Source organism: Chenopodium quinoa, unplaced genomic scaffold (genome assembly GCF_001683475.1).
Source record: "Chenopodium quinoa cultivar QQ74 unplaced genomic scaffold, ASM168347v1, whole genome shotgun sequence".
Taxonomy (NCBI): Eukaryota; Viridiplantae; Streptophyta; class Magnoliopsida; order Caryophyllales; family Amaranthaceae; genus Chenopodium; species Chenopodium quinoa.
Window position 1 is genome coordinate 12,442 of NW_018745248.1, and position 19,209 is coordinate 31,650.

Below are 19,209 nucleotides of genomic sequence, written 5' to 3' on the forward strand. Positions count from 1 at the left end.
CTCCCCCTTGCCAATAAATACGAGAGCCTTATTTTTAAGTTTTTTTCACCAATAAGATTCACCTGCAAGAACTAGTCTCTCGTTTACAACTAAATATCTCATGAGGGAGTTGAGGTGTACATCTAAAAAGACTTTAATGCCATTCTTGCTGTAAAAGTTAAAACCATCAAAGTTTGCATTAAAATCTAATCGTATCATATAAACAAGAGGCAGCCAAAAAGCTTAATATAAACCATAAGCTTCAAACATTTAATTTCCTACCTCCATTACTTTTAAGTTTTAAAGACCAAAAGAGCCAATTCTAGTTTCACTTCAAAGTTAAAACTGCATAATAACATCAAATATCCAAATCAACCATTGCTAGACGATAGTATTTGGATCAGCTACATTAGAGCATCAAATTCCTAAATTGATTTATTTTCCTGACGAGGAACCTACGAGCCTAGAGAGCGCCATTAGTAAAGATACTTGTTGCCACCACCACCATAGTTGTAGTTGCCCTTGCTACCTCCAGAGTTGCTGCCACTGTCATAGTTCACCCTAGTGACCTTCTCCTGCTTGTAGTACTCAGTGTAACCTCCTTTGTCGCCAACCTTCACAGTTGAGCTAGTCTTGTACTCAGCCTTGTATCCGGTTTTCCCCCTGTTAGAGTAATCCCCACTTGAGTACGACTCCTTAGCAGTCTGGCGCAAGTAGCTGCCACTCTGCTTGTCGTAGTTGTTGCTCCTGGTGGTCATCTCATAGTTTCCAGTACTAGCTCCGCTCTGTTTTGTGCTGACAGTGGTATTGTCATTCGGTGAATATATCAACCCAATTGTCCCCACGTAGTGAGTATTCTGGTTCGACATTTCCTGCAAGAGCGTAACAGGATTATTAGAATAAGTGAAATTTAAAAATCAAAGAAAGCATCACACAAGGAAATCATTGAAGCATTAAGCATTAGCAGTTTAGCACAGATAGAGGTGGCTTCAAACTCATACTCAAGTATTCAAATTAACTTCCCTAATTACTTTTCACTCGTAAACAACCATCTGCAATCATGTAATTCAAGTTACTCGTTGTATGTACTAAATTTTTTATTGACAAGCTCTCCAATTCTGTGAAAACCAAACAGGGTACGGAATAATAAGATAAAAACCCTTGCGCCTAACATTCAACAAGAAGTCGAGTTAACGATTAAACCATGTAGCAAACAGGAAGATTTGTTAACAATGATCAAATTTGACAATTGGAGTGTATCACGCTCTATGAATCTATGATCTGAGTACGTACTATTGGTCTTATGGAACATGTTGTAGGCCAACCAAACATAATATACAAATACAATGAGTGACAAATGGAGTATAACACGCTCTACGAGTACTATGACTAACAATATCAAACAAAAATAAGATCAATTCTACACGGAGTACATACTTATTTCATCAAACATTTACCAACATTGCTTCAAAAACTCAATGTGACAATTTATTCCGGGCGAGTAACACGCAACATCAAATCGACTCATTAAATAAGAAAGCACAAAATATGAAATATTCAGATCCTTATTTTCACAGACTAATTCATACATTTCAAAAACAAACAATTACTGAGTACCAGATAAAGCAACACTAGTCACCCACAGTTACGTCAATACAACCAAATGTAAACTGAGTAATGTGACATCTATATAACAACAAAGATCATAAAAATTAACATCCAAAAATACGCTAAATAAATGGAGAATAAATAGACAAGTAGTTAATCGCAACAGCAAATCGGATAAAATCATAGTTATATTTTTCTGTTGAATAACATGCATTACATCAAAAGAATTTGAGGCAGAATCTCATAATAGCATCATTGTACAAATCCTTAACCATTGGATTCATCGATTTTAAACAGAATCCACATAATTTAATATTAAAAAAAAAAAGGTGATCACACATTCACACAAATGCATGATAAACATACTTCAAAACAGACGAAAATGATTATATAGAGAAAAAAAAGTAGAATAATATAACACTCAGAAAAACATCATAAACAAGCATCAAAACAAAAGAAAATTATCAAACAATTCGGCAATAACTTACAACAACATTTACGTAATCGTAGAAAAAAGACGCAAATTATTAATAAAACAGTATTTTACATGAATTCTTAAGCAAAATATCCTAAAAGATGAAGAGAGAGAAAATGAAGGGAACCTGAATCGGCTAAGGTTGGAGAGAGAGTAGCTATGCACAGCTAGGGTTTGTAAATGAAATGGTGGAGCGAGGTTGAAGAGAAGGAGACTGAAAGTTGCTTTATATAGACGGTTAATTGACTACAGAGTGAGTTATTCAGTGTGAACGGTCTACTTACTTAAGATAGACCGTAGTAAATGGTATGGATTTATGGCCGTCGATATTGATGTGATGAAAGGTTAACGGTTAATGTGTGGGGAGAAATATTTTTTTTTTTTTTGAAAGCATAAATATTGTGTTAGTTGAAATTGGAAAAGATTTTAGGCTTTTTGGACTTATCTAATCCGTACAGTCTACGTACTGCTGAATTGATGATGCTCTGCTGTAAACCTGTAGTATGTAGTCTGTAATCTGCAGCCTGCAGGGTGCACCAACACGCCACTCCAACCTTTGAATTTAAAAAAAAAAAACAAAAAAATCCTTTGAATTTCATGTTTTTTACTCCGTAAGTTGGAGTATAGAAAGAAACCAAAACCCCTCAGTTTAATAATAATATTCGTTTGTTAAAACCATCATCACTCATGGTATAAAAATTTATATCATTCCTCTCTCTCTACCACTTTCTCACTTCTCCACGCTATATATACCACAATATAATATACTTTCTTCAAAAATTATCCCACCCATGTGTAAAAAAAAGTTTACCATCACACTCTCTCTCTCCTATTTATCTATCTATCTATCTATCTATCTATCTATCTATCTATCTCAACGTGAGATTGACAAATGTCTCATTATGATTCGCTGTCTTTTATTAATTTTTAAAAAATTCTATACATCTTATTCTAAATAAATACATAAATTGTTTCAATAAATAAATAAATAAATACATAAATTAACAAAAAATCTCATGGAATCAATTTTTTAATATCATACTCCCTCCATTTTTAAATACTTGTTCCATTTCTATTTTTTGCACTATTCATTTGTCCTACTTTGACTAATATTTGTGATTTATACATATAATACTATAATAAAAGACAAGCGCCTCAACGTGAAATTGACAAATGTCTCATTATGATTCGCTTTCTTTTATTAATTTTTTAAAAATTCTATACATCTTATTCTAAATAAATACATAAATTGTTTCAAAAAAAAAATTAAATAAATACATAAATCAACAAAAAATCTCATGGAATCAATTTTTTAATATCATACTCCCTCCGTTTTTAAATATTTGCTCCATTTCTATTTTTTGCCCTATTCATTTGTCCTACTTTGACTAATGTTTGTGATTTATACATAAGAAAAAATATAGTCTTGTGGGTATTGTCGGAATCATCTCAATGAATAGATTATTAATTTTCAATTGTTAGAATTTATACTTATTGATAATTAAAGATATTAGTGATCAAAGATTAGCATCGATATGCGTGTCCAAGATAAATGGAGCAAGTATTTAAAAACGGAGGGAAACTATATAAAAAAAACACACACACACATAACATCTAGCATGTAAGTGACTATGGTATGATAGTACCTGTCAAAAGAAATAAAATAGTACAGAGTATACTAAGATATTTTGTAGAATATTATCTTATGTCTTAAGTTACACTAGATTTTTTTATAAATTTTTTAATTTATTTCCCAATTTTATGTATCGAAGATTTCTTATTTCTAAGGATATTATATATATAATCAATTGCAAATTACCATAAGTAAATTTCCTATATATAATATTAGAATAATATACTTTGAATATCCTCAAATTTCTTAAAGAAGATAATTCCTCAAATATTAACAAGTTTATCAAATGCATTATATACACTGTAAGCTACATATGGTAAGCTATAAAGTAGGCTTAATTTCCTACAATTAATGGAAGACAAATATACACTAAGCATAAATAACTATAACTAATTTACAATAAAAATACATTTATACTAATTATTATATTCTGTTACATATTTGGATTGAAAAACGGCAAAAATAAAATATAGTTAACATATTAAAATCAAATCATATATATTCAAATAATAAAATCGGATGCAATATTATTTGTATTATCAACTATATAAATAATAGTCATAATATTAGTCATATAAATCGTAACAATTTTTATTTCAAGGTCATATTATCGTGGTTAATATATTGTTAATGGCGTTCACTATGATATCTGACCTTACCCCTCTTAAAGAATCATGGAGAATAAAAGCTCGTATTGTGAGGCTATGGTACCAACCTGACTATTCCAATATAAAAAAAATTAACTCACTTGAGTTAATTTTAGTTGATGAGAAGGTATACTATTATAGGTTCATAAAATTTTCGTCTTTTAGATGTGTTTACTTTTTGTAATATGTTTACTCATAAATTATAGTGCGAAATTGATTTTGATATGATAATTTTTAAACACAGGGATCTAATTTACAAGCAACTATCGAAGAATCACTCATTCGACGATTTGAAGGTCTTGTGAAAAAGGGCACTTCCCGTATTATCTCTAGCTTCGGAATGATTACTAATGCTGGCAAACATTTGGCCCATGCCTATAAAGTGAACTTCTATTATAGGACTATTGTTAGGGATTGTGAAGATGCACAACTTCCTCAATACAGATTTGATTTTGTGTCATTCGACAAAATCCTTAAACAACATATCAATGAGGTGATTTTAGTAGGTACGATACATTATATCAATTTATTAACCATTTTTTATTTCGTATTTTATAAAATTATCAACTAATAATTTTTATAAATAATTATAGATGTTATTGGAGAGCTTACCGGCATGGATGATCTTATCAATATTTCAAAAACTGATACCCCAAATAACAAATTGACAATTGAGCTAGAAGACCTGCAGTAAGAAATTCATCAATTCGAATTAGCCTATATACTTGACATTATTGATTTTTGTTATTATACATATAAGGCACTAACTTATATAATGGAATTTTAAATATTAAAACTCTTTTTTATGTGTTGACTTCAATTACAATTATCTTGTATTTTGTAGCAAAAACAAGTTGACTGGTACATTGTATGGAAAATATGCTGAACAACCTTCGGACTCACCTACTAAAGATGACATCCAAGGACCCATAGTTGTAGTACTACAATTTGCTAGATTAAGAGTTTTAGAGGTGATATTTTATCATACATATTTATATATTTAAATTATGATAAGTAATTCTTCGTCTAAAATTAATAATTGTATTAATCAAATTACCATGATCATAACTTTTCTAGATGAAGTTTCTATATCAAATTCATTATGGGCGACAACATTATTCATCAATAATGTGGATATACCTGAGGTGCAAGAACAAAGGTATTAGACATTGTTTATCATTTTGTACATTATAATTATTTTCTAATTTAATTGAAACTAATACATTTTTTATATTTTTTTAGTGTTCAAGGTGAAAAAAATTCACAATCTCATGTAATAAGTCACTTGTTAAGTCAAAATTCATATTTAAATTAGCTTACATAGCCTAAGAGTCACCACCATTTGACTCTTTTCAATATTTTCTCCACACACTTAGCTCTTGTGGCCTAGCTTTAGAATCACTATCACACACTGCACACATACATGACCAAATATACTTCCCTTAGGAACCCTTTGTCATGGAATCTTAACACAATGCTGAAGCATGCCTTATCATATCAAAACCACTCGTCAGTCATAATTGTCATTGCATCACGAAGTATGAAGTGCTTAGCCTCCGTGCCTAAGTTACCCAAATACTTTCCTCATGGAGTCAACAGTTGAGATAGCCTAGGATGGATTAATCCTTGCACCTTGAGAGATAGTATCAAACGACATTTGGCTAAGCTCATTCAACATGCATCTTCAAAAACTTTCGATTCTTTTTTCACGTCTTTCTTTTTTGGGAGAAAGTCGGTACCCTCCACAAAAATGACGGAAAATTTTTGCTTTCTGCATTTTTGAGTCGCACGATCACATTACAATGCACACACGGGTCACGAGTCACACGTGTCATTTCACTTCGAGTCGAGTCAACCTCGAGTCAATCACAGAGAGTCAAGTTTATACCTCGAGTCGTATCAAAGTCAATGAGTCAAGCAACGCTAAACCTTAGGTCAACCCTAAGATAATTAAAGAGATTGGCAAAGTTCTATAGTAAAAAATAAATACAGGTGCAGTAGAATAGGGAAGACCCTACTCCAATTCTTGGCGCTAAAGATATCTCAGCAACGACAGAGCTCGAGGCCTCATACAACAATTTTGGGTTCCTTGGTACGCCAGTTAGCCCCTATAAGCAATTTGACATGATTAAGTAGTCAGTTTGATTACAATCACAATAAGTGGTCGACCTGATGAAAGATCGTCTTACTTAGCTTAAAGTGCCTAAGAATAGGCTCATCACGAAAACACCGACATACTGGTTTTAGAGGAAGCAAAGTTCAGGCGAGCTTTAGAGATCCACAAACGTTGGTCTTCGAAAATTTCTTCTTCAGAATATTATCGCAACAAACGTTCAAGTATTGAATCTCTTTTGTTCAGAGACGCGTGAACATTTCCATCAAAAGCTCTATTGTTCAGAGACGCATGGACATAACAAAAAAAGCGAAGCTCTTTGTTCAGAGACGAGTGAACATCGAAATAGCAAGATGACATTCACTAAGATTGTGGAAGTTGTCACCAAAGATTTGAGGAGATAGCACAAGATGGGCGGTCTTCGACGGCACTCGCTAAGATTGTGGAGGTTGTCACCCAAGATTTGAGGAGATAGCCAAGATGGGCAGTCTTCGATGACATTCGCTAAGATTGTGGAGGTTGTCACCCAAGATTTGAGAAGATAGCACGAGATGGGCGGTCTTCGACGGCGTTCGCTAAGATTGTGGAGGTTGTCACCAAGATATGAGAAGAGCGGTTCATGATGAGGCGGTCTTCGACGACTTTTTCTATGATTGGAAAGGTTGTCACTATGATTCAAGAAGGATAAGGATTGTTTTGAGAGAAGCAATCTTCGATGGTATTCCCTTGGATGTGGAATATTATCAAAGCGGAAGAGGATCGTTTCAGGTGAAGCAATCTTCTAATTTGGAAGCAGTTACAGGCGTAGCGGTTTTCCAGCGGGATGGCATTATCTAGCTTGCAGGAGGTCATCAAAACAATAGTAAAGCAGCAGCAAATCGGTTACTTTTAGAGACGTGTGCTCGACGGTGCAAGATACGCGTTTCTTAACTCTTTTATCTGTTTAACTAACGCTAGTTTGCAGGTATCGACATTACAAGAGTGATTTAGGATCGCAGAACGTTCTGAATCATTCTCCGTCCCTATCGCTACTTTGACTTTCGTTTTCGAAACTTGCGTTTCTCCAAACTCAGTCAAAGTGGGGGGCTTCTGTAGACACCCATTTATGTCTCCCCAAAACCAAACCCGGTGATGAGTACCTTTCGCATCGAATCATAATCGAATGAAGCGAAAGTGTGGAAAGTTTAGTGTTGCGGATAGTTTTAATTTCTTTTCTCTTCTCTCTGTTTTTGAAAACTTATTTTAAGAAAACAGCCAATCTAGTTTGGTTGGTCCACGATATGGGTCCAATAGTAGTGTAGTTGGATGGGGCTTGACAAGACCTTTCCAGCGATATATTATAAGCCCAATTCCGATGAATATTGAGGAAGTTATGGCCAATTTACTAAACTAGGCCCGGTTTGAGCTTTATATGCGGCCCAATGATCTAGGGGAGGGCCCAATAAGATTTATCATTCCTAATGCAATTAGGAATGGTTTTTGTCTTCTAGATTCTTCTAGAAGGTTCTTTTCATTCCTAATTCAATTAGCATTGATAAATTGACTTTTGTTGACTTTTCAGAGTTTTAATTAAAATCAAAGAGCATTTTCGAGGAAAATATACGATTTTATCCTCCTGAACGGCAAAACTTATCTGATTTTCGAAAACGCGTCAAAAACAAGCCTGGCGCCTGACTCCAAGCATTGGCGCCAGGAGCTAGGCTTGGCGCCTGGCGCTAGCCATTGGCGCCTGGCGCCAATAGCCAATGGCTGGCGCCGATCTCGTTTTGCGTGCGCCAGACTCTGTTTTGTTTATTTTATCTTTTTTGGCTGATTTCTCTATAAATAATGTCGTAAAACTCCGTTTTTGAGAACCAGATTTCATCAATTCTTATTTCAATTCACCGATTCTCATCTACATTCACCTACAATCAGTTTTCATTAATTCTCTCATTCTCTTCCTTAATCATTCACCATCTCTCTTTTTTTTTTTTTTTGTTTTTTTTTTTCTGAACTAGTCTTTTACATACAAAATTCCGCATTCGCAAGATCTAGAAACACCTAGCAATGTTCGAAGTTGCCTTCGCCCTAGACGTGAAAGGTTTTAATTTCTGAGGGTTTGGTCCCAAATCTCTATTTCAATTATTTAATTTAATTGTTTTGATTATTATTTTCCTTGAAGTTACTAACGTGTGTATTTTGTTATTAGAAAGAGGTACGAAGCATCAAAATAAGTGCTTTATGGTTTTTATTGATATTATGATGTAGATATCATGTTGATATTGTTATTATGATATTCCTAGTATCATGTCTAGGGTAATTTTAAATATGATTGTTACGATGCCTCCTATGTTCTTCCTAATATTTATTCATGTTAGTATCATGTTAGGGCTAAAGATTTGATTTTTAATGCTTAGTGACATGCTAGAATTTGCAATTAATCTTGTTAGTATCATGCCTAAGATCTTGCTATTTTTATTATGCTTTAACATGAACATGATTATGATTATAATGATTATAATTTATGATGATTATGAATATTATTATTATTATTATTATTTTGATGATTATTATTTTATTTATGACGATTATTATTATGATTATTATTTTTATGATTATTATTATGATGATTATAATTTTATTGTCATGATATTTATTATTATTGTGTTGCTTGATATTATTTATTTTTATTGCTTGATCACACCTTTTATGCATGTTTAAAGGGAATTTATACTTGTAATCACGCTTAATAAGATAATTAATAATCTTGTTAGGGTTAATATGATTATAATTCAAGTGATCGCCAATAATAGTTTTATTTGTGCATTAATATTCAATTAACATAGACTAAACAGGTTTAGGGTTAGACCTATTGATTGCATGTTTGTCAGAAAGCGCACATGAATACGATCAGAATAAAGTAGAGGCCTATTATTAGGGCAGGTTCAATCTCTTTTAGGTTGGATTTGTACCTTCATCCCCGAACCCTTATTTGGTTCTAGACCTTATGGAGTTGACGATCTCTTGGATCGTTAAGGGGTGTAACCTTCACCCTGTGAATGGTTTACAAGTTCCTAAAACTTGTTGGCGACTCTTTTGCTCTATCTTCTTCCCTTTTGGACGCCACCGTACTTTAGTGTATGATCACAGTGGGGTTCAAGCTAAGGGGTTAACGCTTTAAATCTATCCCCTACAAGTAGTATCCCATTCTGAGTGCTCTGTTGGCTAAGTTTCTCCCTCCTGAATAATTTCCGCACTCACCGCTGTGTAGGGACTGTAGGACCTGTTGTGCTTCCTCCTTTTCTAAGCATCGTAAGAAGGGACCTGCTACAGACTTCTTGAAGAGTACGTTGCTGATTAGGCAATACTTTGAGGCTTTTAGAGCGAGTGCTTGAGCTGCCACTTTCCTTTCCTTGTTGGTACTGTTTTGTCTAAGAGGTACTCTTTCAGTGGTTTTGTCCAGCTACTGTCTTCCTTCCTTGCAAAGTCTGATTGAACTTCGTAGACGTTCATAGTTGATTCTTTCTCTATGGCTGGAGAGAGTACGTGTACTAGGGGGATAGCTCCAAATTCTTCTGGGTTAATATTTGACCCCAAGTTTGCCAGGACGTCTGCTTCAGTGTTCAAATTTCTGGGTACCTGGTCTATCTTAAATTCCTTAAACTCCTTAATGAGCTTCCTTGTGACTTCTAGGTAAGCTATCATCCTGGTGTCCTTTGCTGCGTATTCCCCATTGATTTGATTTACCATGAGTAAGGAATTTGAGATTACCTCTAGGTGTTGTATCTTCATATCACTTGCGACAATTAACCCTGTGATTAGTGCTTCGTACTCGGCTTCATTGTTGGTGGCCTTGAAGTTGCACCTTACTACCTGTGCTATTTTGACTCCTTGCGGTGATGTCAGTACTACTCCTAGGCCTACACCGCGTATGTTTGCTGCGCCATCTGTATGGAGTGTCCACTTCTGTGTAGCCTTTGGTTCCTGTAATGCCAATACTTCTTTTTGTGCTTCTTCCTCAAGGGCTGGGCTGAAGTCTGCTACAAAGTCTTCCTGTGATTTGATTGCAGTTATGGGCTCGTATTGTATATCGTACCTGCTCAGATGTAGGGCCCATTTCTCCATCCTTCTTGACATTTCTGGCTTTCTCATGATGGCTTTGATGGGATAGTTGGTTCGTACTCGTATATAATGGCTTTCAAAGTATGGGCGTAGTTTTATTGAGGTAGTAACTAAAGCTAAAATAATTTTCTCCAAGGATGCGTACCTCGTTTCCGCACTGAGTAAGGTTTTGCTTATGTAGTAGATTGGAAATTGCTCTTTGTCTTCTTCTCTTGTGAGGACTGCACTGATCGTCCCTTCAGATACTGCGAGGTACAATTAGAGGGGCTCCCCTTCTTTAGGTTTAGAGAGAATCAACGGGTTGGCCAAGTATTCCTTTAGCTTATGAGATGCTTCATCGTGCTCTTGTTCCCATTTGAATTCCTTGTTCTTCTTCAGGACTTCATAGAAGGCTCTGTTGTTGTTTGAAGATTTCCAGATGAACCTGTTTAGTGCTTCAATTTTCCCTGTTAAGCTCTGTAAATGGTTCTTTGACTTTGGTCGTACTAGGTCCAGGATGGCTTTGACTTGGTCTGGGCTGGCTTCTATTCCTCTTTGTGTAACCATGTACCCTAGGAACTTTCCTGACTGTACTCCGAATTTGCACTTTGTGGGGTTTAGCTTCATGTTGTACTGCTTCAGGATGGCAAAGGCTTCTCTAAGGTCTCTGACGTGATCATCCGCCTTCTTGGATTTAACTACCATGTCGTCTATGTAGACCTCTATTGTGTTTCCGATTTGTTCCTCAAACATCTTGTTCACCAACTTTGATATGTCGCTCTTGCGTTCTTCAATCCAAAGGGAATTACCTTATAGCAATAGATTCCTTGACTAGTGATGAAGGCGGTTTTCTCTTGGTCATCCTTGTGCATGAGGATTTGATTATACCCACTGTATGCGTCCATGAAGGATAACAGCTCGTGCCCTGCTGTTGCGTCTACCATGGCATCAGTGTGAGGTAAAGGGAACAGATCCTTTGGACATGCCTTGTTGATATCGGTGAAGTCAATACAGATTCGCCATTTTATGTTCTTCTTTCTGACTACTACCACGTTAGCAAGCCATTCTAGGTACTTTACCTCTCTGATCTTTCCTATCTTCAACAGGTTTTGAATTTCCTCATTGATGATCTTGTTCCTTTCTGGCGCAAATTTCCTTCTCTTTTATTTTACTGGCGTGTGCATTGGGTCTACGTTCAGTCTGTGAGTGATCACATCTGGGGGGATGCCTTTCATGTCTTCGTGGGTCCAAGCAAACGCATCCTTTTCTTCTTCTAAGAAATCATAGATTTGCTAACGAAGACCTGGATTCAATTCTGATCCTATTCTGACCTTTTGATATGGATGGTTGGGGTTCAACTAGACTTCTGTGGCTTCTTGTTCTTCTGCTATGCTCAATTTCTCTTGGCCCAGCTGACCCTCTGATTGCTATGCTGAACTCTTTTTTGCAGATGTTTCTTTTAGTGCGATCTTGTAACATTCTTTGGCTTCTTTAGGATCTCCTCTGATTTCCTGAATACCCCACCTGGTAGGGAATTTAATAACTTGATGGTACGTGGAAGGGATGGCCTTCATCTCATGTATCCATGGTCTGCCTAGAATCATATTGTATGATGACAAAGTGCCGATCACCAGGAACTTGACTTGTAAGTTGATTCCTTTTGAGTAGGTGGCTAATGTCATCTCTCCACTTGTTTTCTTGGTTTCCCCACTGAATCCTACCAGCATTGTTGACTTGTTGATGATGTTCTTCTCGTCGATGGTCATATGTTTCACGGTATCAAGCATGATGATGTTTGCAGAGCTTCCGTTGTCAACTAGGATTCGCTTGATCATACAGTTTCCAACTGGGAGTGAAATTACTAGACCGTCATGATGGCCTTCTACTACATCGCTTTCTTCAAACATGATGGGAATATCCATTTTTTACTTTTCCTTTTTATCAGGCTGATCCTTATTACTTTCCTTTGCATGTCGCTTCACTGCTGAGTATGTTAAACCGCACACTTCTGACCCTCTTGATATGAAACAGATGGTTTTGACAATTGAAGGAGGAGGTGGGGGGCCTCCTTGATTTGATTCTCTTTACTTCCTGGAACTTTGGATCTATCTGACATAAGCTCTTTGAGATACCCCTTCTTCAACAGGTAAGCAACCTCCTTTCTGAGTGCGACACATTCATCGGTTGTATGGCCAATATCTGAATGGAAGTCACACCATCTTGACGGATCTTTCTTCTCTCCAGGCCTATCGCTCTTTCTAGGCCATTGTATGGTATCTCCCATCTTATTCAGGGTCCTAATTACTCCTCCAGGGTTAACATTGAAACAATATTCATGTAATTTAGGTGGGAGTTCAGGATCTTCCCTCCAGTCGGAGAATTCTCCTTCGACAACATTGACTGATCCTTCATCAAAGCGAGAACGCTGATACGGCTTGAATCGATGGTCTCTTCTGGGAAAGATGTTGCTCCTTCTTGATTGGCGATCCGGATCGGGGGTCTTTCTTGCATAGGCATCCTCTTCAAACCTGACTTGAGCCATAGCTTTGGCTTGCACATCCTCGAAGGTCGTACATGGATATTTGGTCAACTCTTTGTAGAGCTCACTATGGTCTAGCAACCCTCTTCTGAATTGCTTCGATAGTTGTAGGAGCATAACATTTGTGTATCCCAATCTTCTCCCTGTTGAACCTGTTAAGATAGTCCCTCAAGGATTCATCGTGTCTTTGCACAACACAGTACAAATCTGAAGACTGCTTCTCGATTTTTCTACTACTAGCAAACTGGATCTTGAATAGATTCACCATTCTTGCAAAAGATCGAATTGTCCCATTATCTAAATTAATGAACCAAGTTAGGGCTGGACCTGACAATGTGGCTCCAAAGCCTTTGCACATGATTGCCTCTGTGATGTCTCTAGGGATTGAGCTTGTCATCATCTTCTGCTTGTAGAGGGACACGTGTTCATCAGGATCTGTTGTTCCGTCATACATAGCCGTGTTGGGCGTGCTGAACCTCTTTGGCACTTCCACCATGGCGATCTCTTCTGAGAAGGGAGATTCTATATAGCCATCTGCTGCTTCTTTTCCATGGGTTTTGGCATTCCAGGAATCTTGGCGATCTTGGCCTCAAATGCTTCGAGGTACTCCTTAACCACCTTTTCTATTTTTCCCTCTTCGGTTCCTTCCTGCCTGTTCTTCTTGAGGGTTCCTGCATCTAAAAAATCTAGGTCCAGGGGCTTTTCCCTGCTGTTAGATCCTTTTTCCCCTTTAGGGGTGTGAAAGGTTCCGGACATGTCAAGCTGCATGGCTATACTTTTGGTACTCTTTCTGGTGTTAACGGTCTTGGATGCAACTAATTGTATTTGGCTGCGGAGGGCTTCATTTTGTTTGGTGAGACTGGTGTGTTTGGCTTCGGTTTGAACTTTTTGGGCCAACAATGTTTCGATTTGGCTTTTCTGCTGGTCTAAGGTTTGACGGAATGCGTTCATTCCTTTATTGATTTCGGCAATGGTAAAGGGTGTTGTTTGTCCAGTCATGGTGTTTGTTTTGATTTTTTTGGCGAATTGGTAGGTTAATTGATTATCAGCCCCACGGTGGGCGCCAAATTGTTTAGGCAAATAGGCAAATCTCAACTAGAACATCTAAGAATTTGCTAGGTTTTGAGGGGAAATAACAATCATTCCACCAATAATATGTAAAGCAACTAAGAACGATAATAAAGAAATAAATAACTAGTAGGCAAGCAATAAGTATTCAATAAGATCAAAGAGATAAGTTTAGAGATATAATACTGAGTAAGGACAAGCCTCCTTGTTCAGCAGGGACACAGATCCGTAGACAAAAGTAGAACAATTAGCTTATATTGAATTATGTGTGAGCGTACATGAGTGTTATAATGTCTAACTTTTCCTATTTATACCTAGGAACTCCTAGGGTTACATAGATATCCAGGATATATTCAAAATGTAGAAGATCTTCTTGATTTATTCCATTCCCTGTTTTGTAGGTGTATTTTTGGCAAGTATCCTCTTGATTGATATTCTTGATCTTGCTTTCCTTGTTTATTCCAATCAAGCTGCTTTGCTTGTCTTGCTAAATTCCTTGAACATGGAATGGTGCCCTAAGAATACTGGGTCATATATTAATACGGGCCCAACAAATATCAGATGAGTTCTTAAATTTGAATGAACGAAAGCAACTAGACGAGATTTGTTAGACTAATGAGGTAAACCATATAAGTTTTATAATTCAAAATTTTCTGATGGAAATTATATTGACATTATAATAAATTATTAAAAAATTTTAATATTTTTTTTACATAGGAATGTTTTTGTGTGACTTATGCTACTATTATTGCTATCGAATATGATAACAAGTGGTATTAAAACTCATGCAAGAATTGTAACAAAAAAGGTTGACTATGAAGGTGGTGGAAAATATTGGTGCAAAAAATGTGACTCACACGTCAAATCTGCACCACCAAGGTAATTAGTGTTATATTATTGAATTACAATTGATATTAAATTTTTATTAGGATTTATTATAAAAAAACACAACTTATGTCATGTTCCAATAACATTTTCTACAGGTATAAACTTACAATAATAGTAGAGGTTGATAGTGGAACTGCCAGTTTTGTTATGTTTGATCGGAAAGTTTATCAAATTTTGCAAATATTTGCAGTGGATTTGAAAGAGAAGTTATCAAAGGTGTATAATTTTAATCACATATAATGTTGGCTTTGTATATACTTGTAGACACCCATTTGTGTCTCCCCAAAACCAAACCCGGTGATGAGTACCTTTTACGTCGAATCATAATCGAATGAAGTGAAAGTGTGGAAAGTTTAGTGTTGCGAATAGTTTTAATTTCTTTTCTCTTCTCTCTGTTTTTTGAAAACCTATTTTAAGAAAACAGTCAATCCAGTTTGGTTGGTCCATGATATGGGTCCAATAGTAGTGTAGTTGGATGGGGCTTGAAAAGAGCTTTCCAACGATATATTATAAGCCCAATTCCGAAGAATGTTGAGGAAGTTATGGCCAAATTACTGAACTGGGCCTGGTTTGAGCCTTATATGCGGCCCAATGATCTAGAGGAGGGCCTAATATAGATTTATCATTCCTAATGCAATTAGGAATGGTTTTAGTCTTCTAGATTCTTCTAGAAAGTTCTTTTCATTCCTAATTCAATTAGCATTGATAAATTGAGGTTAGGAATTTGATTAATACTCATAATATTAAAGTAATTGCTTTATTTGAAACTAGAATAAAACCTCATAACTGTAGTAAATATATTAAGAAGTTTGGGAGGCATTGGCAATGGGAAATGAATTATACTTGTTGTGATAGGGGTATAATCTGGTTAGGCTGGCAACCTAACTTTGTGACTGTCTCTGTTTGCTCTGTTTCTACTCAAGTGGCTCATTGTGAGATCACTGATCATGATGCTGCGCATTCTTTTTTCTTTTTTGCTATTTATGGCTTGCATTCTATTGATACTAGGAAGAGTTTGTGGTCTGATTTGGGCAGCATCTCTGACTCCGTGGGCACCCATGCTTGGTTGATTTCTGGTGATTTCAATACCATGTTGAACCTTACTGATAGAATAAATGGTTCTGCTGTCTCTTTTCATGAAATTCTGGATTTCTCTGATTTTGTTGCTGTTTATGGTCTTACTGTTCTTAACAGTATTGGTCATTATTTCTCTTGACATTAGGGTGGTGGAAACCATAATACTGCTAGCAGGATTGATTGGTGTTTAGGGAATTCTGATTGGATGATGACAAAAACTGATGTTGTTGCTGAATATTTGAATCCTTCTACTTCTGATCACAGTCCAATCTTACTGTCTTGTATTGAGAATGCTACTGGAGGTGGGAGACCTTTCAAATTCTTTGACTTTTTAGCTGATCATCAGAGCTTTATGCCTTTTTATTGAGGACTGTTGGAATGCTGAAATCAAGGGTACTCTTATGTTTTCTGTCTGGTCAAGATTGAAAATGATAAAAGGAAGCTCAAAGTCTTACATAATGAGGAATTCAAGGGTATTCATGAGAAAATTGATCTTGCTAGAAATGATTTGCATGATATTCAAACCCAATTACAGTTTAACTATTCTGATGCCTCTCTTCTGCTGCAAGAAAGTGCTAAAGTTGCGGTGCTGAAAAAATGGTTGAATATTAATGAGTCTGCTTTGAGACAAAAGTCTAGAATTTAGAGGTTGCAGATTGGAGATTCTAATCATCAATTTTTTTATTCTTCTGTCAAAGAAAGAAATAGAATTAACAGAATCTCTATTCTTTATAATGATCAGAATATGAAGCTTACAAGTCATGATGATATTCAACATGAAGCTATCAGACTTTATGGTGGTCTTCTTGGGTCTGCTGCTCCCTCCCTTCCTATGATCAACCTTCCTATTATGAGATCCGGTCCATCCTAGGCTTTCTTCTAATCAAAGAGCTTTTCTCTGCAGTCCTATTACTGATGCTGAAATTGAGAATGCCTTGATGGGTATTGATGGAAAGAAAGCTCATGGCCTTGATGGTCTAAATGCTTTCTTCTTTAAGAAAACTTGGGGTGTTATGAAACATGACATTTGTTTGGCTATCAAGGATTTCTTTGCTAAGAAGCAAATCTCAAGCAAGTTAATTGTACTTCTGTTACTTTGGTTCCTAAAGTCCCTAATCCCACTAAGATTAAAGACTTTAGGCCCATTGCTTGTTTCTTAGTTATATATAAAATCATTGCAAAGATTTTAACAGCTAGGCTTTAATTGGTGATTGGTTGTATTGTAAGTGATTGCCAAACTGGTTTCATTCCTGACAGGCATATCTCTGATAATACTAGGAAGCATGTTTCTCCTAGATGTATGATCAAGGTGGATTTAAAAAAGGCTTATGATTCCATTGAGTGGAGTTTTTTGAGGAGTGTAATGCAAGAGCTTGGATTTCTTGACCTCTTCTTAGAATGGATTTTTGCTTGCCTGTCTTCTGTCTTTTACAGTATTCTTATTAATGGAAAACCTAGCCCTCCCTTCCCTGCTAAGAAAGGTTTGAGACAGGGAGATCCCCTTTCTCCCTTTCTCTTTGCCATTGGAATGGAATACTTGTCAAGGAATATGGCTCAGTTAAAGCATGATTCTAATTTCAACTTTCATCCTAAGTGTGAAAAATTGAATCTTACTCAATTATTGTTTGCAGATGACCTTTTGATGTTCTGCAGAGCTGATATCATTTATGCTAAAATGCCTTTTCAAGCTTTTAAGCAATTTTCTGCTGCTTCTGGTCTAGAAGCCAACTTGGAGAAAAGTAACATTTATATAGGTTGAACTGGTTCTAATACTCAGCAGCAAATTCTAAGTGAATTACAAATTCCTGCAGGCACCTTCCCTTTCAGATACTTAGGTGTTCCCCTGGCCACTAAAAAGCTTTCTTATGATGAGTGTAAACCTTTGATAGAAAAGGTGGTTGCTAGAGCTAAAGTTTGGACTACTAAGACTCTTGCTTATTCAGGGAGATTACAACTAGTCAAAGTTATTCTCCTGAGTTTACAGTCTTATTGGTGCCAGATTTTTATTATGCCTAAGAAGGTGATAAAGAGATTCAGAAGATTTGTAGACTGTTTCTTTGGACTGGCAGCACTATCTCCTCAAAGAAAGCTCCTGTCTCTTGGAGCACTCTTTGTCTTCTTAGAGTTGCCGGAGGCTGGAATATCAAAGATATGGTGTTGTGGAACAAAGATGCCATCTGCAAGCTTCTTTGGGCTATTTCTTGTAAGAAAGATAGGCTTGGGTGAAATGGATTGATGCATATTACACTAAGAACAGAGATATCCTTAATTTTAAGGATAATTTGCAGATTACCACCCAAAAATAGTATCAATTTCTAAATAACCACCCAATTAAAATTTTACTTTAAATTACCACCCATTAAATTAAAAAAACGCTCAGATTACCACCCATTTTGTTTTTCCGGTGGAATTTCCGTCAGTGGGCCCCACTTTTTTTTTTTTTTTTTCCTTTTTTTCTTCTATTTTTTGGCTTTCTCACTCTCTCTCCCCGATTTTTCACTCTTCTTCTTCCTACCTTCTTTCTTTCTTCTTCCCAACCACCACCACCGAAAATTTTGGTATTGTCATCATTGTCACCATTATCAGAGGTTAGAAAGTTATGGAAGGAAAACAAAGGAGGAGTTTGGAATGCTGCAAACTGCAATTAGTTTCATCTTCGTATGACAAATTTTCAACTTTGTTTTTCCAATTATCAGCATTTTCGTCAATTAGCAACTCATGGTGGGTGTAAGCATGTTAATCTCAATTCCATAATTCAAATAGTTACTGTTTTTGTAAATTAAAAATTTAAGTATCCTGTAAGATATATCAATCTACCGTTAGATATTATGGCATTCTAATCAATAGTTTGAAAAGGTGAAACCTGGGTTACTTAATGCCAATTACTGATGATTTTGTTGAGGAATTCCATAAGGTGAAACAACAATTTCTAACTCCACAAACCGCAAGAACATCTTCAATTCGATTTAGGGTTCATGCTTCAATTGAATTGGGGGTTTTCTTAAATTAGGTTCCTATTTTAAGAAAACCCCCAATTCAATTGAAGAAAACCCCAATTCAATTGAAGAAAACCTACAAACCGCAAGGTGCTAGTGCTGGTCG

The 19,209-nt window shown here is 36.1% G+C and overlaps 3 protein-coding genes across 3 annotated transcripts; 1 reads left to right on the top strand and 2 right to left on the bottom strand.

Moving 5' to 3' along the window:
* Positions 1-240: 240 nt before the first annotated feature.
* LOC110711255 lies at positions 241-2,825 on the bottom strand. Its single transcript, XM_021889633.1, has 2 exons — positions 2,190-2,825; positions 241-851 (listed from the first exon to the last, which is right to left on the bottom strand). The coding sequence occupies exon 2, from the start codon at positions 846-848 to the stop codon at positions 456-458; it is 393 nt and encodes a 130-aa protein (XP_021745325.1). The 5' UTR covers positions 849-851; positions 2,190-2,825; the 3' UTR covers positions 241-455.
* A 1,500-nt stretch (positions 2,826-4,325) lies between these two features.
* LOC110711254 (replication factor A protein 1-like) lies at positions 4,326-5,619 on the top strand. Its single transcript, XM_021889632.1, has 6 exons — positions 4,326-4,469; positions 4,587-4,848; positions 4,936-5,032; positions 5,187-5,313; positions 5,420-5,501; positions 5,585-5,619. The coding sequence occupies exons 1-6, from the start codon at positions 4,326-4,328 to the stop codon at positions 5,617-5,619; spliced, it is 747 nt and encodes a 248-aa protein (XP_021745324.1).
* Positions 5,620-11,962: 6,343 nt separating this feature from the next.
* On the bottom strand, positions 11,963-12,457 carry LOC110711264. Its single transcript, XM_021889642.1, has one exon. It carries the CDS (start codon positions 12,455-12,457, stop codon positions 11,963-11,965), a length of 495 nt encoding a protein of 164 aa, XP_021745334.1.
* Positions 12,458-19,209: the final 6,752 nt, after the last annotated feature.